This window comes from Puntigrus tetrazona, chromosome 9, assembly GCF_018831695.1.
Source record: "Puntigrus tetrazona isolate hp1 chromosome 9, ASM1883169v1, whole genome shotgun sequence".
Lineage (NCBI taxonomy): Eukaryota > Metazoa > Chordata > Actinopteri > Cypriniformes > Cyprinidae > Puntigrus > Puntigrus tetrazona.
In genome coordinates this window covers 13,553,714-13,579,494 of record NC_056707.1, presented here as the reverse complement: position 1 = coordinate 13,579,494, position 25,781 = coordinate 13,553,714, and the positions used below count along the sequence as shown (strand labels likewise).

At 37.1% G+C, this 25,781-nt stretch overlaps 1 protein-coding gene across 1 annotated transcript in view; it reads left to right on the top strand.

Moving 5' to 3' along the window:
- The first annotated feature begins 4,540 nt into the window (after positions 1–4,540).
- cntnap5a (contactin associated protein family member 5a) overlaps positions 4,541–25,781 on the top strand; it is a 59,267-nt gene continuing 38,026 nt past the window's right edge. The window contains exons 1-3 of the mRNA XM_043248888.1: positions 4,541–4,798; positions 20,994–21,104; positions 22,461–22,654. Of these exons, the coding sequence (XP_043104823.1) occupies positions 4,717–4,798; positions 20,994–21,104; positions 22,461–22,654 (387 nt within the window). The 5' untranslated portion in view covers positions 4,541–4,716. The remainder of the gene's footprint in view (positions 4,799–20,993; positions 21,105–22,460; positions 22,655–25,781) is intronic.

Here is a 25,781-nt window from a genome sequence, read left to right as displayed (position 1 = left end):
GATGAGTCCTTGCCTGAATTTTGCCAGTGAGAGTTTGATTTCTCTCCTCTTTTTTTAACCCAGAGCCACAAGTGAAGAATGGCTGGGTTACATTAGTCAACAAACTCATCCTCTCCTAATGGATCCGGTTTGTTTAGTGTATAGTGGAAATATATGTTTATTAGTGCAACAAACACACTGTGCCAGATGGACTTCGATCTAGTACAGCCTGCAGGTGACATGTGATGAAAGTAATTAGAGGCAAAAGATCGGTTTTCTTTTGTTTTCTTTAACCTATAACAAAATACAACAACAATAGTAACAATAAGAATAATAAGAGCATTTTATTCTATTGAATAATATTTTGAACTAGAGTAATAATGTTTGAATTAGTGTAATCAATGACAAAATGTTAATTTCAGGGTCCCTTTAAGATTTGCCTTTTAAGCTTTATTTCATTATGTGCTTTTGTAATTTTCATGCATTTAAAAAAAAAAAAAATTCTGTAACACTATTTGTTATTTCAGTTGTCATAAATTATTTATTTCATAACTCATTTATTATTATTTTGTTGTTTTTTAAGTTTCTAATGTTTGATTTCAACTTTACATAAAACAGTAAATAGCGTTTTAGTTAATCACGCTGGGTTGAAATGTTTTATTCAGAACAACACTGTGACTCATTTAAGCAGGAGAGGACACTGAGTTGCGTGGGACGTTTCAGATCGTGGTAGCCAGAATAAACGTATCTAAATTTAAGTCCTGTAATGGGAGGAATATAAAGATGCCAAGTTTGATTATAGATTTTGTGTCATTTTTCTAAAGAACCAATTCTGTTACTTGTAAATCTTCCAAACAAACAAACCATATTCTAAGACCGAAACACCCTATTACAAACGCTCACTCTTTAAAAGCGGATAGACACAGACAGCTGTCTCATGAAGGAAATGTTCTCTTTGGAGTAATGTCTGTAGTTCAGAGGCTCACACATACCTGACTCAGTGCTGACAGGGCCAGTGAAGGTGAAGACTCGTCTGGAGAGGTGTGAGTAATGAAGCAGCTCGTGTCTGACATTGTGCCCAGAACGAAGGAGACCAGAGCAGACAAAATCCGTCCCTTGCAACGGTTACCAGAGATGATTTCGGGAGAATCTTTCCATTTAGCTACAGATCTGTTTACAAGAAGAACTTTGTGGTGTAATGGTAACTCGACACCTCAGAGTTTGACTTTTTTCTGACTTTGACGAATAAAAGAATATATGAATCAAATGTTGGTTTGACAATATCGCTAAGCGCTCTGTATGATTGGGAAATCTATATATAGTCGATGTCGTAGAATTTATTCAGCTCTGTGCAGAAACAGAAGCTTTTTTAATGCATAATTCCGAGCCATAGTACACCATCTGAATCTGTCATACCAGAACCTTTGAATTTTGTATTTCCAGGAATAAGGACCATATGCAAAGTTCCCAAGAGCTCAAGATCATTGGACATCGGATAGGATTGGTATACAGCCTTAAGCAGTCATATTCTTCATTGTGGTGAGATTCTATCCGTTTCTGAGAGCGATATAAGAGATCTTGAAATATTTAACATCCTGCAACCTTTGAGAATTTACAATAAATAATACATTTTTCATGGTTCTCCATCTTTAGGAAGGCAATGTTTAACCAGAAACGGATTTGTATGTCTGAAAGAAAGTGTCAAAAATGGCCTTGTAATTTAATAGCGATTCAGTACAGACTCATAACTTGACATCCGACAAGAAAAAGCTCAGGGTAAGACCTTAAGGGAAAGTCTATTGAGCTGCTAGATAAATGAGAACTGAATGCATTTATGCAGATGGTGGAAATAGTGCCGTCAGTAGAAGGCAGTGCACATGAATCTTTTTTTTTTTTTTTTTTTTTTTTTTAATTATGCACATGAATAAATACCTTGAAGCTCAATACAACTTATACTTACTAAAACGGTTTTGTACGTAGGTTATTTTGGTAACACTTGTTAACTGTTAACTGTTAACTACAACTTTTTAATTGGCTGTTTATTAATAGTAGTTGTTAAGTTTAGGTGTTGGGTAGGATAAGGCAAGTAGAATCGGGTCATGCAGAATAAGGGATTAATATGTGATTAACTAGTACTAATAAATGGCTAATATTCTTGTAAAATGCATGCCGTTAAATTTAATAAATATTATTTAAATAGTATATAATGACTCTGTAATTGGACAATCTATCAAACAATAACTTCAGCAATGCATTCTCTAGAGACACTTGTCACATTGAAAATCTATTTCCATCACAACCACTGGAGAAGAAAACAGGAACTAGCGTGCACGGTTGAAAAGTCCTCATATGGTGATCAGATATAGAGTGCGTAATTCTAGCATCTTTGTGGTGGTGAGATTGTGAATCTTTTTGCACTAATTAGACCACAAGCATATTTATTGCACACAATTGATGCTCGACAAAGCATTTAGTATCGATCCATGTAACATGAAGTAGTGCAAATCTGGACAAAAAAAACTGTTACAGCTCATGAATAAGATCAATTCATGGCAGACTGCAAGTAAAAAAACATGAGCGGTCATGCATTTGCTTAAACAAACCGCTTCATGAGCAATACGTTCTATACGCATGATCTGATATCATCATGCATAGTGTTTGGTTAATAAATAATTGATGAGGAGAAATTGAAGTGCTGGCGAATTCACTTCTTCTTGAATGCATCATAATGCAGATCTCTCATATTTTGACCCATGAGAAAATGGACATCTGAACTGAGAGGGTCAAACTTTAAATATTAATGTCATTGTCACTGCATTCTGTCCCTTGTGAAGCCTGTTTATACTCTCTTATGCGATAACATGCTTATCACTCTTCCCAGTGGGAGATGAGTCCTGACCACAACATTAAGCCATCTGACTGTTGCGCAAACACACTTATCATCCAACTGTCTACCACCAGCTTTGAACTTCAATTGCCATATCTTTGTGTTTTCATCTAGCTGTCCACATTTTTTTCCTCATGAGTATGAGCATAGGTAAATGAGGTGTCTCTGTATTGAATAAGAATCTTGCACACCTGTGGTGATTTACTCTCGGTCACTGGGTTAGTTTAAGGTTGTTTAACCCACCTGCTGTTGAGCAGTGGCCAGTGATGCAGATGGTGGGAATACATATAAAATAAAGATCAAAATTTGAGGTGGACATGATTTCACTTGCATGTATGCATTTAGCAGACGCCTTTTCCCACCAAAGCTACTTACAATGGATCAAAGCCATGACTTCGTTGTTGCTAGCACCACGCTTTACTCTACAGCCATGACTTCTTTAGGTTACTGTGGTTAAATGAGTTAACAATGGTTGGTACTTTAATATCAGGTACTAAACAAAAGATTTGATGTATCTGTTCACTGAATCTGAACATAATTAATTGATTTTTACACCACTTCTTGCTCGTTTGTTCAATGTAAAACATTTTGTCCTCAGTAAGGGATATTGAGCAGCGGTTGACTGAGTCAGTGGGCAGGTGTTGTCATCCCATTTCAAGCCTATGGGTGTCACCAGCTGTCTAGTAAAGTAAGATGGATGAGACCCAAAAGTGTTTACAATTACCAACCTAAGGAAAAATATAAATAAATAAATGGTCTGCATACAGTAATTTAAGAGATAGAAGCACTGTGCAGCAAACACTGCAGAACATCAATCTTTATTCAGCGTTATGAGTGGTCAGTGACGGTGATGGCCAACTTCAGTTTTAATGATATAATTATGCCCCTCCATACTGTAAATCAGGGTTTTTTTTTTATTCACTAATTGTCAGGATGACTATTCCTATAATTACACAGACAACTGAGAAAGGATGTTAAATATTAACTGTATTTAAAACGTTAAAATGTCCAGCACACAGCCTTTGGCAGTCTTTTCTCCATGCTTTATAAACCACCTGGAAAAATGTCAACAGGAAAGTAATGGTACATTAACTAAGCTTAATTAACTCGCTGCTGTTTGGTTGTCTGTATCAATCAGAATTTGTTAAGCTGGTAGCTTTGTGCGGGAACATGGTACATGGTTTCTAGCAGGTTCAAGATCTTAAGTGGTCTTACCCGGTCTTTTGTAAACAACTGTATAAAAGCACCTGGTTGCCAATCAATGTCATTAACTGTCTTTTATACCATCTCAACCAGATGTTTAATATCAGCTGAAGATGTTCAAGCTTGAACCTGACTGCTTGGCTAAAGGCACCAACTAAAGACCATCTTAGACCAGCTGGAAACAGCTAAACATCTGCAGCGCAGTGTCCTGGTGGAGCTGTCCATGGTTCTGAACGCGTGTCGGCTCACAATTCACTGATGAAATCACTATGCCCTGATGAATATGCCACATACAGTTTTCCACTTCGTTCGCCTCTATTCCTCCAAAACAAATTTATATGTCATATGGGACTGGCTTCTGATGCATTTGGAGCTCAACCAGTGTTTGTTTTGGAAAATGAGGGACGCGTGGTAAAGGAGGGAGCGCGGTGTGTGCGCGCGCGCGCGCTTCAGAGGGATGGCGATGACGGCGTTTGGGGAGCTGTGGGTGTCTTTAAGAGCTTCTTTCTGCTGCTTACTGGTGTCAGGATAGAGAGGCACGAGGCACTGATATACTCACGAGAACAGAGAGGCTCGCGAATCGTATTGGAAATACATAAATTTTCATTCGCATTTAGGATATACTGTCATCGGGAAACCTGGACAACATGCAGTTGCCAAAGTCACGGGCTTTTGCTGTCAGTTTGACGCTGCTCTCCGTTTTCAGCTCAGCAATGTGCGCCAGTCACTGTAAGTACCTGCAGTGCCGTTCTACCTTGTATTAAAAGTTGACTTATGTTTTGTTTAGATGCATTTTTACTAGACCTTATTGTGCTCGTACAGATGCTATACACTTCAGTTATTGAAATGGTACGGGGTTTTAAAGACTGCTGCGGAGGTAAACTTTTACTGGATCTGATGAATCCGTGTCAATGTGAAATGAATGACTGGTGCATATCGCTTAACACGATGCGACTTCTCATAAGCATCTACCGAAAAATCGTGGAGCAGGTGTGAGAGATTTAACATTTCGTATTCGATCGCTGTGTCACGGAAATTGATGCCTATTAACGGGTTATTGAGGCTGATATGCTTTCTCAGCTAAATGTGTAGAGGAGAAAGGGTGATGTTACCGTCTGTTAACTCGTTTGTGTGTGTGTGTCTCTTTAAACTTTAATATACTAGACGCACAAGTGTCTGATAAGAAGTAGTTTATAGATCTAGACTGCTTAACACGTAGCTGTTTAAATTAATAGCAGGCACATAAGCAGTTGTTAAAATACATGCATAGGAATGCCGGACTGGTCGTAACGCTAATAACCGAGTAACTCGGAATTATGTAAATTCCATATTATCATAAGTCGCATTTTAATGTATCCAGTTTTATAGAAAATATTTTTTTATAACAAATTGCAAGTACAATTGTAAATCACAAGTGTACATACACTACAAGTAGAAGCATATTCAAAAGGGTTACCATCATCCCTGTCTGCTCTCAGAAATCTCTCTTATTTAATGTGTGTGTAATTAAATGAAAAACGCGACAACCTGCTGTTTCAAATGACACCTCACATTTAACATTTGTTACGCAAAGACATGATCTTGCATTAAAATAAAATGATTCTTTCTTACTTCAAAATTGTTTTGAATAGACTGGTGGTATTATGAGCCATAGCTCATTTCTAGTCAGTTAAACTGATGGCGTTGCCCTCTCTCTGGTCTCCTCACTATTATTTTAATGTTGTATCTGTAGTTATAAGCCCAAAAAAGTCTGATTTAAGCTTTTAATTTCTATTGTCATTCCAACATACTTGATTATCGTTTCATTTTTCTGTATGAAGCGTGTGCATCTGAAGCAGTCTTAGTGCCCTCTCGGCTATAATTGAATCAGGGGCGCAGAGTAAATTTTCCCCCTGCGTTTTTTGTATTGTTGAGATGAGAAACACTATGCAGTGGGAAGTATCTTTAGGTTTCACTGGACATCTGTCATTTTTATGTGCCTTGAGTCAGTTTGCATCAATACGTGATACGAAACAAAAAACTTCCTTAGTCATTGATGGTTGTGCTCTGCATGAGATGTGCTTTGTGGATTGAGATCAGATGAAGTGAATCCTCACTGAGGACATGCAAAAGGATATTCTCATATTTACCACAGGGGTACCAGAATAAAGCTGGAGATCCATCATGCCCTTGTCATCTGTGTCAGGTAACAGAGATAATGGTTGCTGCTGTCTCTCTCAGGAGCCTCTGGCTCTGCTCTCAAAGAGGGATAACAAGGGGATGTCCTTTCAGATCTGGTGTCCCTGGAAGAACAACTACATCCCTTTTACTGTGACCACTGGGACAGTGGAGGGTCCCAACATGACACAAGATGAAAGCCTTGTTTCCACTGGCTAGGGCAAACAGTAAGTCAGGACCCAGGGGCTTAGTGTTTTCTGACATCTTCTCTGTGGACATAATTGTATTAAAACATTTTACTCTAAAAATAAATAAAAAGAGAGATGTAGAACGATTGATCAAAGAACTGTTGATTTACACATGTCTCTGAATATTTGAGAGACTTGCATGTGTGTTTGAGATATCTCGGCATGTCTAGAACTTAATTCGCTCAATTTCACACCACATGAGCAGTTAGTGAGAAGAAATAGTCACATAACAGTGAAAGCAGACATTGGTTACCATGTATTGGTTTGATTCTTTTAAAAATAATGGGACAATGAAGAATCTTTGACTAATTTCTTGGTTCCTAGAAAGTGTCCATAACAAGTAATTTTCAGTCTTATTACCCTTTTCTCTTACAAAAACTTTTGCACAATTGAAAGCTTACATAAAATATTCAAAATAAAGTTTTCATTTTAAATACCCAAAAGATTTCCATTCAAGGGCAATTTAAGAACTTTTAAGCTTTTAAGAACAATTTGTGCCACGGAAAGGGTCCGTGGATGTTTTTGGGAATCATAGTTGTATTTTTAAGATTTTTAAGTTCTTCTTGTATCAAAGAGTCTATTTATTTTTAATGTACATATGGATGAGAAAAATTGGTGACTTGGTTCTATTTATCGGTTCTTGATTGGTTGCAGGTAGAAGAAATAGAGTTTAAAGGGACACGGACTAAAGACGTCTGGCACACATCAACATAAAGAAGACTGAGTTAGGACGTTTTTATTACAAATAAAAAAAAGTTCGAATTTTTGTTTAATACAGAGAGTTAAAGTGTGCATGTTGACTGAATCTAGAATGAATCACACTGCGTTGTCAATCAATCCATCTATAATTGCCTGAAGGTAAAAGCTCTTTCCAGATTTCTGTCTTTGAAGTTTAACTTCAAGTTTGAAGTGCAAAACGTGTGCATTGACCCAAACAGGACACCGATATTTATTCAGTTTGAACGCATGTCAGAGTGCTGTTGTTGTACAGGAGGACTGATTTAACATTCTAAATACAACTCCCCTCTCAGTGGGGGAGAGCAGAGCCTTGTCGGGCATTAGCATGATAGAGTCATTTATTTCAACTTTCTTATGAGGTCAAACGCGGGAGGCTTTTTAAGGGAGCTCTCCTGTGGAGCTGACCAGATTTCCTGTGGGCATTGAGGGGGAGGGAATCTTTCCACATTTTTTTTTTACCATTATAATAGTTTGGCACTAAAGTTACAGTAGATGAGACATGACCAATTCATACTTTCTTTCAAATATTAATGCACAACCAACTTGCCTCGGCTTTAATGTACACGAAAAATGAATAATTTGCACCGAAACACCTTGGAAAGTGATAAAAGGGAAAATAGAGAGAATGCCATTAAGACTATAGTGCATAATATAAATCACCTTGAAAGGCTAGAGGCGGTGAAGAGCATTGACAGTGTTGTCCATATTGTTAACTTGACTTCATCTCCATGCTGATTTATGCTGTGTGGGCGTCAGAGCATGAAAATATTGATTAATCAAGGCTTTATTCAGCCTAAATCTGCCTCGCATCTGCAGAGGGAGATACACGGACCAGAATGAAACAGATTTTGCTGAATTTCTGATGCTGACAAACTAGCTCTGACAAATTTTTTGTACTTCGGGTTAGTGGATAGTCAGCAGATTCTGTGGATAGTCCGTTTACAGTTTTATGAAGACACATTTTCAATGGTCCTGAAATGCTGACATTGACACACGTGTGCTCTGCCTGCAATTATTGTCTGAACTTAGACAATAACAACGGCCTTACTGGTTCTCCTACGCCTAAACCATAGAGTAGATTATTGTAGATCGTGTATCTATTATCTATCACTGATCGGAGATGAGCTGTATCCGGTGAAGCGTTGACCTCTTAGGCGGCTCACGGTCAGCATATTGGTCATTCAGCCAGTTATATAAGAGTTTTTGTAAAACGTACGCTGTCTTATTCTCTCATTTGTTATGATTATATGAGGAACATTTTTGGATAGTGAATCTTTTCAATCCGTGTGGCTTTTTTAGTACAAGAATGAATTGCTCTTGCAGATATTACAATTCGGTTGCAGTTACTAGCACACATATGGCTCTACTTTTGTTCTCTGTGTAATAATCCATCATGCTGTTCCTCTGCCTTTTCTTCCCTCAGTGTAAATGCACATTAATACATAACAGATAGTTTCTCGGGAGTTAGATCAGAGCCTTCTCTCTTGTTCTTTTTAAAGTATGGCTCATGAGAGACAAAATTATTTATTTGTTTTTTTTCCTCAAATGTTTACTGCATTAGTATGTGTAATATGTCTTCAGGGAAGGTTAAACAATATGTTCAAGTAGATTTAAATTCATGCCAGGAAAGAAAAAAGAAGTTTAAAGTTAAATGTTATTTTATATTTATTTCTGCTTAGATTTAATCAAGTAGTGCAAAATCTTACTTAAATGTAAAGTTTGAAATAGCTGCTTTATTATGATGGAAACACTTTTAGAGTGATGCTTTGAAAATTGTGTGAATTGTCAGTTCGAGATGAGCACAAACAAGCAAGGAGAACACGACTGTAGGCTTTCATTACTCGTTTGCTTTCATCTGATATCTTTTGATGATAGAATCTGGAAAATGATCAGTCCTAAATGAATGAGGCTTTTGCACAGAGGCTTTACACGAGCTATTGGCAGGAAGACACTGTTGCTGGTCTAGATTCATTTATTTGAAAATAATTTATGAGGAATGCACATTAAATGGTGGTTTGCATTGCTTTACATCTTACGCTCTCTATTCTTTCATCCATTATTTGTCTCTAGTGAGCTCTCAGTATTAATTATGTATCTCAAATCTTCATGCAGTCTCCACTCCAGTAAATGTTCTTGGATGGTATCAGCCATGATAATGCACACAATCAACCTTTCTTCGTGTACATTCAATATTCCTCTCCAATTAAAATGTGATTCATACGCAGATTAGACATGTGGACATGTACTTGTCAGAGTAAAATTAGATAGTATTTCATTAGATTTATTTTTTTGGATTATAGTGCCTCAGTATATCTTCAGCACAGGAAGAATAAAACTGAAATGTAATACAACAGTGGCTCCATCTGAATGTTAATCCTGAAGCTTTCCCCTGAATATTTTAAACCTCCAAGCCCAAAAATAGGGTTGTTTTTTCCAAACACATACCAGTTTTAATGTTGTTCTTTCTTGAAGCTTAAACTGGTGCTCCCATGTTTTTTAGTCCATCGCAATACATGTGATACAGTTATATTTATATATTTGACAGACACTTTTGTCCAAATTAGCTCAAGTTATGCACACCAACAGTACACATTTTTGATGTCTTGCTAAATATTTTATATACTACCTTTCATGTTTCATATTTAATGTTCATATTTATTTCATTATTCCAGTATCCCATGATCCTTTAGAAATCATTAGAATATGCAGATTTGGTGCTTAAGAAACATTACTTGTGTTAGAAACAGTTGTGTTGCTTCTGTGTGTGTGTGTGTGGAAACCAGCATTTAAGTAGAAACCTTTTGGAATGTTAAATGCCTTTTATTGTCACTTTTGATACATTTAATACATCCTTGCAGAATAAAAAATAAATAAATTTAAAAAAGTTGAACAGCAGTGTATGTAATTAATTGTATATTATTATATTCAATTTTACTGATTGTTTTGAAGTGTGATATAAATGTGTTGTAACTCCACGTGGGTGTTTGGAGAGAAAGATGCTGTTGTTTTAAACACTACGCTTATGCAATATCTGAAGTATTTAGCATATGCCACTTCAGTGCTGCTCACTCTTGATCTCCTTCACTGCACCAAATGCCCAGTGGGATGATTTTCAAAAGACTCACTTCATGAACCTGATGAGGGTGAAAAAAATAGAGAGTGAGTTTTATCCTAACACCACATCAAAGAACATTCTCCTTGGAGTTAAGATTACCAAAACATCCTTTGAAACTTTGGAACTTTTTGAAAAGAGGAGCATCCCGTGTCCCATTCCAAATTATTTAACCTCTCCTTGTTAAAACGTCACTCCATTCTGGAATTCAACCCTGTGAATGTTACTCTGAAGTTCTTAAACTGTGATATAGCAACGTTATCATGTCCTTTGAAGGCTCTCACTGAAAAACAGATTGAAAGCAAAGCATCAGCAAAAGTAAAACATACTTTCCTGCATTTCTTTTCCCATCAGGAACCAAATTCTGGCCAACCTTGTGACATTTCCATGAGCCAGCTGGGGGGCAAAGCATGTGCCCCGCCATCTGGGCTGATGGGATGGAAGCGGCCCAACTGTCATTGTCCTGTAACAGCAGACACACTTCCCCTGATGTGATATTAACCAGAAGCTCACAGGACAATAACCTCAGGCATTTCCTCACTCTGTCCAACATAACAGGTTAATGATGATCTAGCCCTGGGACTGGTGTCAAGATACACTATTTCAGACTAGAAAATAGGAATGAATATCAGCAGTGGAATGAAGTCACTCAGCCATTGACAAACACTGTCTGAATAACATTCAACTAAATATGATTCATATGTTCAACAACCACTTCTTGAGAATTGGTCAGGCTCGCATTGTGTGCCATTGGCGCCATTTAAATTACAGATTTTTACAGTCACGATCTTTGGTCAGTCATGTCTCTTCTACATGCTGCTCTGTATCTTTTCTTTTCTTCCTGCGCTATGATGCTTGATGTTGCCTTCTAGCTATTACTTTCATTCCTAGGTTTTCATGCTCCATGTTTACTGGAGAAAAAGGCTGATCTTGCCATCAAAAAAAGGTTCATGCTTCATAAAAGACGACCGTATTGAAATCTACCACGTATCCTTGAGCTACTTGATCTTTCTGTGTTGCAAGCCTCCTCGTTCCATTCATTTCTCTTCAGAGCATCTTCAGAAGCATGTCAGTATACTCATTTAATCTCACATGCCAAATCCATCAGCTCCATTTCAAAAATCCATCTTTTCTACATCCATTTCATCATGTTCTGCATAATAACGAAGTTATAATTTCTAATCATATTTTGCCTTTTAGAATGCAAACACAGCACACTTACCTGAGACATCTGATTTTGTTTCTGGCACAGGTAGAGGCGAGAAGCAGAAATCTTTTTTTCTGGGAGACAGAAAGCAATTTGTTGGCATTATTGAGTCGGATCTCTTTGTAGAGCAATGTTTGTTTTGGTGAAGTGCAGGCTGCCTAATTAGGGACCGAGTGATGCCAATCTCCCGTACAGCTCCTTGCATGCAGAGGCCACAGAATAACAGCTGTTCAAAAGCTATTAGGAGGAAATGCTGACCAATAATGCTGAAAAATGATAGCTGGCAGAGTAGCCAACACAAAACACAGTATCGCGGCAGAGAAACTGGGGAAAATGACAAGAGGCATTCATCAAAATCTATTCAAGTTACACAAATACCATGTTTTAATTTGCTTAGCAATGCTGGACATTATGTTCGTCTACAAGAAAAAATTTGGGCCATCTGACAAGCCGAGAAAGTCCAATCGAAGACATTTCATTTAGTAATGAATTATCCAGAGATTATCACAGTAAGGGCAGGCATATTCAGAGACATCAGGCCTATTTAAACTGACGCGCCCCCACAGATTTCCGATCCAAATGTATTTCAAATTCAACTTCCAAAAAACAAAAAGATTTTTACGTTTGATAATTAAGTTCCATAATTATTGTAGGTGCAGAATTAACAGTGACCCAAAAATGTTGCCTTTTGGTGAATTTTGCAGTTAAAAGAAGCTAAAATATGTTATTTGGCTGTGATTCATGCAAAGATTCTATGTGTGGGTAGTTGGGGGAATCTATCCAAAACAGAATCTGACAAGATAACTGAATATTTTTACTGCCATTTTTTGAGATGTGTATATCAATTTAAATGTTTCTCTCACACTTGGGAATCTGTTTTGCAGGTGAGGCACATTAAAAACTTACAGAGAACACTGATTTACCAAATCTGTTTCCAAATGCACATGTAATGCTAAGGGTTTAAATACATTTGTTTCTATAAGATACTGAATATTAAGTCAAAGACTGAACTAATCAGACATTTTATATATCTGGAATAGCAGCAATAAAAATGGTAGTGTATGTTTTTAATTCAGTATATAATTGGATTACAAAATGTTGCAGTAACTATTATAGAAAAAGGCTAGGTTATACATTATTTTATTTGTCATTGTTACAGTGTAATTATACACTTAAGTACTAAGTAATATAAATGACCTAAATGTACTCACTATATGGTTAGGGTTAGGGTTAGGGTTTGTTTTAGGGTTACTTACATGTAGTTCTGCATAATTTAAGTATGTATATAATAGTAAGTATGTTACATGTAACAGAGAGATGATATTAAAGTGTTAGCAAAAGTTAAATTAGCTCTATTTTTTCTTGGTTGAAATTTTCTACATTTTCTAATGAAACAAATTAAGTCATTTTACATCTACTGTATGTACAGATGAAACTGCAGGACGATCACTAGCAGTCAAGTTCAGTTCATTATATTAATGTGTATTATATCAGAATTTGAATCCAGCCCCCATGCGCACATTAAAATTACAGTTCTAGACTATAATGACTGACAGTCTCAGTCAGAAGTGTCAGATCTGTCACTGAAGGACCCTCAAAAAAAAAAAAAGGGCATGATGCCCCTGGGCATATTCCATAGAAAATAATTATTCATATATTGTCTTTTGAAGTTCACTTTATATCCAATTACAGAAGAAAAATTGCACAAAAAATGTAAAAAGCTTTTATATGATCTTTTTGTAATATATCGTATTGTAAATGGGTGTTTGGGGAGCTTTCAAACTATCCATGTATGTAAAACTCCTCTCATGTGTAAAATTCTGGGTCGTTCTGGCTGCCTTTAATTATGAGCAGCGGTGCACTCGGGGTGTAACATGCTGTTTTACATCCTTTGCTTGAGTCTCATCAACAGCTTGGGTGATGCTAAAAATTAACTTGGCTAGGTTTCCTGGTGGGTGACCTTCTCTCGATCAATTTAGCAGTTGTCTTGGCAATAGGGTCCCTATAGTTTTCTGGCAAATATGCACAGAATTAGCATGAACCTCTTTTATTTAAGTGGAGATGGCTGTATGACTGGCTACTAGGGTTTCTCACATAATACGCAACGCATTGAGCTCTTTGGCCTGTGCTGTGCCAGTGTCTTGCCGATATGATTTTTTTTCTGTTAACTGTATATTAAAAAAGATGATTAAAAGAAAAACCTGAAGAGCGTAATGGATAGCAGTTATCATTGACTTTGAAAGAAGGGTTAATGTTTCATAGGCCTGGGTACACTTTCTACTTAAAATCATTGGAGAGAATAACGTATCAAGGCAATGAGTGATGTTCCTATTAGGCTTCACGATGCATATCTGTCACTGAAAGAATTCCTTCCCAATCTGCATGAGAAGGTCAAGTTCTCATATGGTTTGTCTTTGGAACAGTATTCTCATGCTAAGTGCTGGGCCAGCAAATCCTGTGTGCGTGCAGAGCTATGCTTTAGGACATTACTCACGTTTTCAAAGAGTGACCACACACACACACCGCTAATGACAGTCTCCACACTACTGCTGAAAAGAAAAACAACTTAGAGCAGTTTGGGCCTGTTTTAGATGGGCGACGCTGTTCTCTTTCTGGCACAAGCTTGCACAAGCTGTTACTGGAATAAAGCGCTGTCTATTACTGGCACTGGCTGGTTAGGCTGGCTATTGTTGCAGGTAGACCATCTCAAACTGTGCAGCAATGCCAAAACCAGCATGAAAGTGGCCAAAACATAAGGCCTTTTCACTTCTAGAACGAGAGAAGACTGGTTTCATCCAATAAAAATGTATAAATAAATGAAATAAATCTAGCTGAGCAATGAGATGAGCTTTTGGTCACATTTCCCAAGCCACTGTCACTGTATAATCCACCTGGTTGGAGGCACTGAAGCTATTTGCTGACTCCAGCAGTGGAGACCTTCCCTGGTCACTTTGGAAAGTCTGCTAATAATATATGTGCATACAAAATTGATCTTTATAAAGATATTCCTGCAGTGGTGCTCTTTTACTCATATAATGCACAAACACACACAAATATGTTTCTCAAAACGCAAATATGCTTTTCCCTGCATTTTGTGCACAAAATTTCCAAGCTATTACTACATTCATTTTGAATGATCTTTTTTACCTCCTGCATTTTATATAATTCTACTTGGTGTTTTTTCCAATGTTCATTATTTATTCATGTGACTATATGATGGTTTATATTTCTCAGTTATATTTGACCGCTCATTTCAACTACACTTGTAAATGTACACTACTGCACAAAATATTTTTTAAATGTCTTTGCAGGAAGTCTGTTATGCTTATCAAATATCAAATAACTGTTTTCTATTTTCACATGTATGAAAACATTTCTTTCTGTGATGAAAAGCTCAATTTTCAGCAGTCATAACTCCAGTCTTCAACGTCACATAATCATTCAGAAATCATTCTAATATGTAGATTTGGTGTACATTTCTTCTTATTTTTCCAGGTTTTTTTGATTAATCTAACTGTCACTTTTGTTCAGTTTAATCCATACTTGCTAAAGAAAAAGAAAAATTTCCAAATTTTCTTATTTTCCTAAAAATAAATAAATCTTACTGACCCCAAACCTTGTCTCAATATTAGCTAATCTGTTCTGTATGTTTCAGCAGAGTCAGTCTGCTATTCCAATGCGCTTTTCTTTTTATCTGCCGTTTGATAGTATAGGAAGATTTGGCTCATATAATCTCTGTGATAGCAGTGGCCGAGAGATAGCACTGTAGCTGATAGCTTTGCATTGTTCAACCTACATTTCAACCTGCTGAGACTGTAGAAAAAAACACTGAGCTCAGATAGTCTGTCAGTATAGCTTTCTCTAATCAGCTCACCTGCCAGCAGCGTAAGTCTCAGTGCTACCCTAGAACTAAACAAGCATTCTGTATTATTGGGAAGCGAACACTGTCTTACATCATTTTATTGCCTCAAAAATATGCATTTTCAGCCTTAGCATTGTGCGTTGACCTCTTGACAACACTGACTGCTTACGAAGGTCAAAAGACATTTAGATGCAGTCAGACACTTTATGACATGCTGGCAACCACAAGTGTCCTCGTTAATCTGCTGACAATTGTGAAATATAATTAATGCAGCCAGCATCTGTTTGGGCTGCAGTCTGTGACAGTGGGAGTCAATGATGTTAAAGATGGATGGCTCGCTCTAGACCGATGCTGATAGAATCAGATATTGAGAGCTTTCATTTCCCAGCAAGTGTAGGAGTGAGAAAGCTATTTATGCTTATCATTGAGAGCAGGATAATACAATTACATTGATACCAAATACATATTATCATCGAGGACCTGTCTTTGACAATTAATCTTTTGCTAACACGACAACACAGCTTGCAGAACAAAAACAAAAGCCACTTGAGCTAAATGAAAATGGTTATTCAGTGAGAAGAGAAATGATGAGAAATGAGAGCAAAGTTCAGAAGAGACACAGAATTACCAGCTAACATGTAAATCTAAGCAAAACTACTAACTAAAAGAGCCTGATTTGAATTACAGAGTGTGCAAATTTACATGTACAATGTTCACGTGAAATTTGGAAGTCAATGTGGGTTTTTTTTTTCTCTGGGTTTAACATAAACACACAAGCATTCAAGACATGCACACACTGAATAAACCATTAAAATGTTGTTAAAGGTGTTCACGTGTTAAGCAAAATTGGTGTAATATGGAAAAATTAGTTTAGCAAACCGTGATTAGCATACAGATTTGCTTCCGTTCTGGTACTTTATTTAATGTATGCATGTCGGTATGCATTCAGAAGTCAAAAGCAAAAAGAAACCATATTTTTCTAATAACAATCTAGGATGTAGCACTCACCTCAACGGTGATCTTTTATGTCTGTCTCTAGTTAGAAAGTCTGAGTCATTCTATTGAACCAGTGCATTCGTACGATTTAAGGAAACGGATACACAAACTGACTCACTGTACTATCGTTTGGGTTTGGTTACGTAAATTAGGGCATTGTTTTGTTTTGAAGCGTGTAAAATTACCTTACTTGAATGCACGCTCAAACAAAGTGCAGCGGTGTAATATGAAGTACATATCTCAAACCTAATGAGACTTTTTAATTAGGATGTAGATAGAAAGGAACAGAGATCATCAGGAAGAATGAATGGGTTAAATCATAAAGGGCTTGAATGGTGCTGGTAGAGCGTGTGACAGTGTGATCAGCGTAATCCCTGAGGAGCTCTGATGTATTACGGCTGATATGTAATAGACACGCCAAGAGAATAAGACACTCAGATGTATGAAAACAGCTTGATCCTCTTCATTTGGCTGTTAAATCAGTATTACAGGCATCTGTTCACATACATGATATGAGTGCAGTCAAGTCAGGTCACGCAGAGGGGTTTTTGCAGCAATATGGAATGATATTTTTTACCCCATCTGCACTCAGCCCTTGTTTCTTCATTGAGCTGGAAACATTGTTCAGCTCCCTCCAGCTTGTCGTGGACACCGTTTGAAACCGAATGGATTCCCTAAATGAACACAGCTCTCGACTCGCAGATGGCTGGAATGCAGTGATTATTGTAATCGCTTGGCGGCCGGTTTTCACTGTGTCCTCGCTTGCTCTACAGCAGATTAGAGTTTCTTGCTGTGCACTGGCGTGGAGACGTGGAACAATGGGGAGAGTCCGAGTCCAAGCAGATCGGCTCCCCTGCCTTATCCCGGATCAGCGGCCTGTGAGTGCTGACACGCTCAGATCGCTGTACTCGTAATCTGCCACTCCACGCTGGAGGCACAGTAATCCTAAACGCAGCTCAACGAGCACACAGGGAGAGCAGGCGCCGCCACAGGCTTTCTATGAAAGGTCTCGTAAGTTTGTGCACTTTTGATTTATTTCTTTTCATCAAAAGATTCAGATTAGGTCAATAATTTGCATTCAATTACAGATCAGCGTGAGGTCTCTGAGTCTTATGTAAAAGACACTGATACTAGCGAGTTTTTGGGAGCGATCTTAGCACATTAATTAATTCCCTTACATGTCCAGCAAAAAAATTACACTTGGTCATTACTACTAAGAATTTTCTTTCATCGAATCTTTTCAATTTTTACACCCATTTTTGTCTCTGTCAGTCTTCTGACTTGTAACCACTGACCTCTTTGGTCGTACAGGTTCTGACACTGTATTACCAGCTATCATGTAAATCTAAGCAAAACTACTAACTGAAAAGTAACTGAAAACTACTATCTGAATGTGCCTGATTTGAATTACAGAGTGTGCAAATTTACATATTTAAATGTTCACTGGAAATTTGGAAGCTAATGTGTTTTTCTCTGGGTTTAACATAAACACACATGCACACACTGAATAAACCATTACAGTGTTGCTAACATGTAAATATAAGCAAAACTACTAACTGAAAGAGCCTGATTTGAATTACAGAGTGTCCTCTCATTGTCTTCTCTGGTAAAGCATGAGATTGTGTTCTATTGATTGATTTTTTTTGTTCTTTGCATTATCAAACAACACAAACGCTGCTGTATCTACAGACCCTTGGGATAAAGAAGTAGGCCTACAATTAAAAAATAATTAAGATCATTTTGATTAAATCTGAGAGCTTTCTGACCCTGCATAGACAGCAATACAACTACCATGTTTAAAGACCCAGAAACATAAAACAAAAAGGACATTGTTAAAGGGGTCATGAACTTCCTTTTTATTTTGTACTGTTTTCTGAAGTCCACATATAATGTTATCAAGATTTATACATCAAAAACATCATAAATGAAAAGTAATAGGCTATTATCTATTATCTGTCCTCTTTTTAACCCTCCTCATCAGGACTCTCTGTTTACATAGATGTGGCGGGTAGTAAATACCCAGTGCTACATGATTGGCTAATAGTTGTTTGATAGCGTACATTCCTCATAGATGGATGCTGCAGTGATTTAGGTTAAAAATGCATAAATAACTCAACACATACCAATCGATCTGTAGATCATCTGTAGAGACAAAGCATTAGCGACCATGCATTTGAATTTATTTAAATTTGATTTTATCTGAATTTTATTTAGAATTTAAGAGCCATATTTATCTTTTAGTTTCCGCATTGAACTGTGCATTTGCCTCTCTCGAAAAAACTACATCCCCAAAACGGTGGCTGGTGCTAAACAGGCAGTTCTTATCCACACTATTATATCACATTGAAAAAGCTGTCCCTTAACAAATTTGCTGTTTTACACTAAAACATACAGGATCTTTTTATAGTACTACGACAGTGACCAAAAATTCAACTACTGCTACTGATGTAAAACATAGAACTTGCTACACATCTGTTTATTAGTCAAAGAAAGCATACGCATGCATCATGGCATGTTACTCAGAAGAGAAGAATGGTGAAATAAAGTAATCAGTTTTCTTTGCACACAAAAAGTATTTTTATAACTTCGTAAAATTATTGTACGACCACTGATGTCACATGGACAATTTTAACAATGTCCTTACTACATGTCTGGTCCTTTCTATACAGGGTCAGAACTCTTCGAAAAGCATCTCTGTGAACTGCACCGTGAAAATCCCTCTTATAGTCTTTCTCATGTAACTGTACATGATTTAGATTTGTTTCTTAATGTGTAAAACTTTTTTAATTTTCACCAAATTATAACTAAATGCGCCTTTATTGCTTACTGTATAATAGTTATATTTCTAATAAATGCCTAATACATTCTCCTTGTAAATGTCAGCGTCATCTGGCAAAATTACTCAAAACCCAAATTTCCATAAATGGATGAACGTTCATTACTTTCATCCGAGGATTTCGTGCAAATCTAGATTTGAAGAGTCTGCTTGAATGAGATCTTTTCATTTTCTAATTATTAATGTTTCGCGGCAGCCTTCACGAAAGCGGTTTTGTTGTCTCATCTCTGCAAAGGTCAAGAGAGCTTGAACATAAAAATATGACGAAGATATACAGACACTGCAGTGACTTCCCATATGTATGAAGGTCAAAAGTGGTTAGCGCTTAGCAGGAGGCTAATAGCTGAACATATGTCATCTAAATTTTAAAGGAGGGGTTATCTGGAGTGTGCACCATTTGTCTGTGATGCTTTCTGTGATTGAAACACTTCGTATCATTCGTATACAGAATGTATAGATCAGTCCCTGTGAACTTACAACAACTGATAACTATAATTTCATGATGTCCATAGCTATCAATTTATTTAAGTGCCCTTTTAAGCCTTTGACTCTCGCTTGTAACATTGGACGGCAAACATAAAATACGGCAGAATGTTTTTAAATGGAAATGTCTTTGTGGAATGCAACACCGGTAGGGAGCTGACCGAGAAATCCCATGTGTAATTATTGATATTCACTTACCCTTTCATATCTCTTTCTTCCTGCCTCAAGGCCTTTGCTTGCAATGCAAAGTAATTCACATCATTTGGGGAGCTGTAATGAAAACCGCAGTGAAGGAAACTGAGCATCTTTAGCAGACACAGAAGAGAAGGTTCAAGAAGAGTTTGTCGACATGCTAATTAAACTCATTCAGATTTCGACTCATTGATTAAAAACATGCAGTTGTCTTTAGTTCAGAATGGCACATGTGATATTTAATAGTAGGTTTTAATGTAATCATGCCCTGGAGCCATTAGAGGTCTTATTGAGGACACTTCTTGTGGGACATTAGTTTTACTACAGCAACACATTTCATTGCCCTTGCAACAGAATGTTTGTTTTATGAGCAAGATTTTTACTAAATGTTTTTGGAAATATCTAAATTAACATTTTTTTTCACAGTATAGTATAAATAGGTGATATATTGACTTGTCTCTGAACTTTACATGATAATATAGTACATAACCTTTTCCATCAAGCAGTAAAGTCAAGACACCTACTGAGTTTTAACCCTAATTATGACACTTTTACCAATGTACAGCAGTATATTTTGCTGTTACCATAGAGATAACCTTCAGCAGTTGCTTTCTTGACCCAGAAACCTGTTTTTCTCTCCATCTCATTTTAAGCCTCTGACCATGGAGCCATTATTTTTGGTATAATTACAAAGATTATAAAAACTCTAATATATCTAACACCATGTCAATGCAAAACCTTTATGTGTGCATTGACATATTTTTAAATAAGTGCAACACTTAATTTTAACTCTGATCTATACATTCGTTGTCCTTTAAATCTTCTGACTTTATTCAGAATTTATTGAAAAAAAAAATTCACTCAGTTACTCGAACTCTTAAAATATTGCACCTAGGGTTGATATGAACAAAATGGGTGCATAAAGATGGATTTGCCACACTATCAAGATTATTTGAAGATATGACTATTAGTAAAGAGATCCATTTCGCCTGATGGATGATCTGAACAGAAAAGGGAAGAAAATCTGTAAGTAGAGGGGTTTATTTTCACATAAGCTAATATGTGTCTGTTTTATATTTTTTGTGTTATCCAGACAGCTGTGATGGATCTCTGGCATCTCTTCTGCCTGCAACCTCCTTTCAGAGCTCTTCACATTTCTCAGACAGTCGGGCTGCATACTTTGCCAAATTAAACAAAAGAGATGGTAGGTTTAAATTCTCATTTGCATGTTAATTAACTCATATGTGTCAATTAAGAAGACAATGTAAATTGCACTTGGGAAATTTAAGGCTTCTTAGTGTTAGCCTTTTATTTATGAGCCCTTGAGTACCTTCCTTGTCTGCAGTCTACATGCTATACTGACTGTTTTTTATATATAGGCTAAAAGTTATATAACTTATATAAGTTAATAAACTTTTTTTATATACTTTTTTATATTATACATTATATAACTATTATACAATATACAATTATATTTTGTATACATTTTTATCTTGCATTATCAAGGTAATGTAACAAGAATACTTTCATAATAATGCATCATCATCATCATCAGTACAAACCCTGTGTTGAAACCTTTTGTTTAAAACCATATAAATAAATCATGTGGCAAAGAAAAACTTACAAGATTCAAATAATTAAATATTAAGGAATAGTTCCCCAAAAAAGAAAATTCTGTCATCATTTATTTACCCATGGTTAGTTCTTTTGAACACAAAGGAAGATATTTTAAAGAAAATTTGTAACCAGGCTGTTTTGAGTCATCATTGACTCCCATAGTAGGAAACAAATACTATGGAAGTTAACGGTCACCCAAAACAGTTTGATTCAGCAGAACAAAGAAATTCATACAGGTTTGGAACAAACCAAGAGTGAGGTGATGAACTATTCCTTTAATTCATGCCTAAAATGACAAGAAAGAAAACCATACCTCCAGAAAATTGAAGGTTTGATACATTATTGAGCTTTCACTCTTGCCCTATCTGTGCATGTCCTCTGAGCTATTTATAGATGTGACCAACCTCTACTGCATGCATCTGTAACAAACTAAATGATTCCTCTCTCCAGGGGGTCTGTGTAAACGCTGCTTCTTTCAAGTCAGAGGTCCCCAGTTTAAAATTCTGCTCTGATCTGCTCCCGTGGTGTCCGCAGTGCTTGAGTAATGAACCTCTCAGCCTGAGTCAGACCAATTTCTCCATACAGTGAGCTGGAGGATTGTGGAGGCAGAAATGCATCTTTATATGGAGCACATGTGCCGGCAGCCCTCTCTGATCCAAAGCAAACGCTGTACATGTTAAGTGAGGTCAAGAGGTCGATGCTTCTTGGCTTGTTTTGGAGTGGAAGCTGTCTACTGATTGACAGCAGCTCACCCCATGAATATAAAACCAACCTGAAAGCCAAATTAAAATGCAGTTTTGATAGTTTCATGTATTTTCTGGAATAAAAGCCAGGGCCAATTTCTTCTCCCATACATCTTGCTTTTCAGCAAGGACATCATATGACACTCAGAATCGAATCATGTTTTGATAAAAGTTGACAGAGGTCTTATGGGGTTCTCTAGGAGGAGGTGGGTGGAGCCCAGAGTCGACGGACAGGTCGCCCTGGCTGCAAGTTGACCTCCAGGACCGAGTGGAGGTGACAGCGGTGGCCACGCAAGGCCGTCACGGCAGCATGGATTGGGTCAGCGCCTACATGCTCCTATACAGTGACACAGGACGCGTCTGGAAGCAGTACATGTTGGAGGACAACGTTGGGGTAGGTGTACATATTTTGGTACAGTTTCACCTGGCTTCTTTTGCAAAAATATCCCTCTGGCTGTGCATTATCCCACTTATTACATGGCTGCTTATCTTATAAATAAAGAAATGCGAATGAAATATTGGTTTTAGTCTAAATTATTGTATTATGTGAAAGGAAATAGACTGTAGTGATATAAGATACAGCAAACAAGCAGAGCGATAGGAAATCGACTGTCTGGGGATATGCTAAATTATACAGTTTAGCAGTCATTATGCAAAATTATTACGTGGTGCACTGGTATGCTCAATTCTGATTGGTCAATCATGCCATTCTGCTGTTGCATATTTTTTGTGTAATGATCGTTAAACTGTATATCTCACCAATGTTCCTGACAACCAATTTCCTACAATGTGCTAGTTCAATGCTTCTGGTATCACTCTGCAGTCTCTTTCTTTTCACATAATTGGATCATTTCAGCTCAAATCGGTATTTCATGTCAATTTATTTATTTATTTGGTAAGTAATAAGTAGGATAATGTACATTCACCCGTCATTAGCGCAAAATAAACCCCTTTAGGGTTATACAAGGGCCTTTTGCTTTGTGTCTGAGTCCTGATCGCCCTGTTTGGATTCAATTTCCAAAGAGCGTATGAAAGTGAGGTCATTATCCTTTCGCCAGTCTTCTTCTGTGGCTGAATATTTACTGACTTAATTGATTACGCATCACCTATGCTGCTGCAGAGGAAAATGATTGTCTTGTTTTGAACATCTTTAGTGCAGCTTATTTCCATGCGCTGAAAAGTTCTGATCCCATTAACCATACTCTGAATTCAGTCACTAACATACAAATTGCTGCTAGCGGTCTCTGAGATTCCTGAAATAGATCGTTCTAATGATGCTGAACCTGCCACAGCCTCTCAATCATCGCAGGTGTTTGAAGAGAGCTTGATGCTGAGCCGCCAACGCATCTATTGTCTTTGTCCTCAGGCTTGGCCTCTACATTTATAATGCGGGTAAATGACGGAATTTTTATCGTCCCCTATCGCTGCTTTGTAATTATATTCAAACGATGACACCGCCGCTTTATTAAAGATATAATGACATTTTCAAAGTGTGTTTAATGAAAGGAGAAGATTACAGTCGAGTAAGATGTAATTACCTTTTAATGTGGGGGAAATGTAGAATAAAGTTGATCAGAAGTGTAAAGGTAACACGCTCAGCAGTGTGAAGCGAACTGGTAATAATCTCTGTCTTTTTCAGGTCAGATTTGCTTGGTTTAGTTGAACTACAGACTAGACAACTAGGTTTGTTTTGTTTAGTTTTTTTAAGCAGGAGTCTCTCTCAGTTTTATTAATATTCCACCAGCACTTTTATTTCATGCACAATAGGCTCATTATAAAGCTCTGAATGTTTGACATGATATACAATAAGAAATGGTTTATATTCACTGTCATTCTGAGTCATGCTGTGCTGTCGTGTATAAAGGATTGATTTAGTAATCTGTATATAAATGCTTCTGAGGTACCAGTCGATTGGATTTATTTATATTCTGTTTACAAGGAAGTGTCATTCACTAGGTTTAGAAGATTGATCCTTGCCCTTTTACATAAGTATACATCGATTCATCATACAAAAGAAATTCCCACAATGTAATATAAATGTCATATATATTCCCATATGCGAAGTATTGGAAATACACAGATATTTTCATCAACTGAAATTAAGATTATGTAAATTTGCACAATGCAGTTTAAATCTCATGTACTCAGTAAAATCTCACAGTTGCACGATAACATTAAGCAGCACAACAGATTTCAACATTTGTAATAGAAAGAAACGTTTCATGAGCATAAAATTACGGACTAGAGCAACGTCTGCTTAAAATTCAGCTTTAATATTATTTCAAAATGTATAAACAAAGAAAACAGGTAATACTATTTCACAATATTATAATATCACTGTATTTTTGATCAAACTTGTGCAACACTACTGACCATTTTGAAAGAAGAGACTTCTTTTAAAACCATTAAAAAAGGCCCCAAACTTTTTGAACAGTAATATATGTTTGATACTCCAGCTGCCTCAGCTTAATTTTTTCTCAAGTATGATGACATGATATTCCCATAGTTTTTGGCTTTATTGTGAAAAGCCATTATGCAAAGATAGTACATTAGGCTGATATTTTTCCCAGCAGTGACATTTAAAGGCAGAGCGAACAAATGTTTCTACTCATCAGATCCTCCGAGCTCCTGTATTATCATTCCTAAATGCATATTTGAAATGCAATGTTAGCCACTTTGGATAAAATGTATAAATTGAAAGTAAACATAAAACTACTGTCTGAATTCTCCGATTTTGCTTTCTTTCTCTGCTGACGAACTTCTCTACAAGCTCTGACAAGCCAACACTAACGGATAAAAGAGTATTAGACGGCGTTCTTCACGAGTGTGTAATGTTCACGCCGTTAAGGTGAAACGGTTTGTAGAAGGTTTCTGCTAAAATAAAAGAATGTCTTGTCAAAAAAAAAAGGAATAAGAAGAAAAACACTCTTAATTTGTTGCTAAGATGATGCTTTGTTTTAATGAGTGTTGTATCTGCATTTGCTGAGGAAAGCTGCCAAACGTTTTGGCCGAAGAGGATGGCCCATCCGCAGAGCTTGTTTGCCTCCACTGTATGTCAGGGAAGGTCTTCCTGTAGGAAGGTGTGAATGGGCTCCCCAAAGTGGCAGATAATTGCTCTCTCCAGTCTGCACTGCTGCTGCTGCTGAGTGTGTTGATGTGTAATAGTGTGTGCTGTGAGACAGAAGAGGTAGAGAGGAAAAAACAACAACCATGTTTTGTGGAAACATACTGTATATTTATTGTTTCTTTCATCGGTAAACAGATAATAGCTGTAGATTTTTGCATAACTGATCTGACCAGCTCACGTCGCGTGGTGTCTTAATATTGTGGTCCTGTTGAACTGACAAGCTAGCACTTCAAAAGCTGAAATAGCTGTTGACATGGATCTTGCTGGAGTTTCCCTGACACATTTCATTCTTTGTCTTCGTCTTGTATTGCCGTCATCTCCTGGCGGTGAAACAGGATTCGCCCACGTAGACGGAAAATTGCTGACTGCAGAAGCTTTGTGGGGGCCTCGCCAC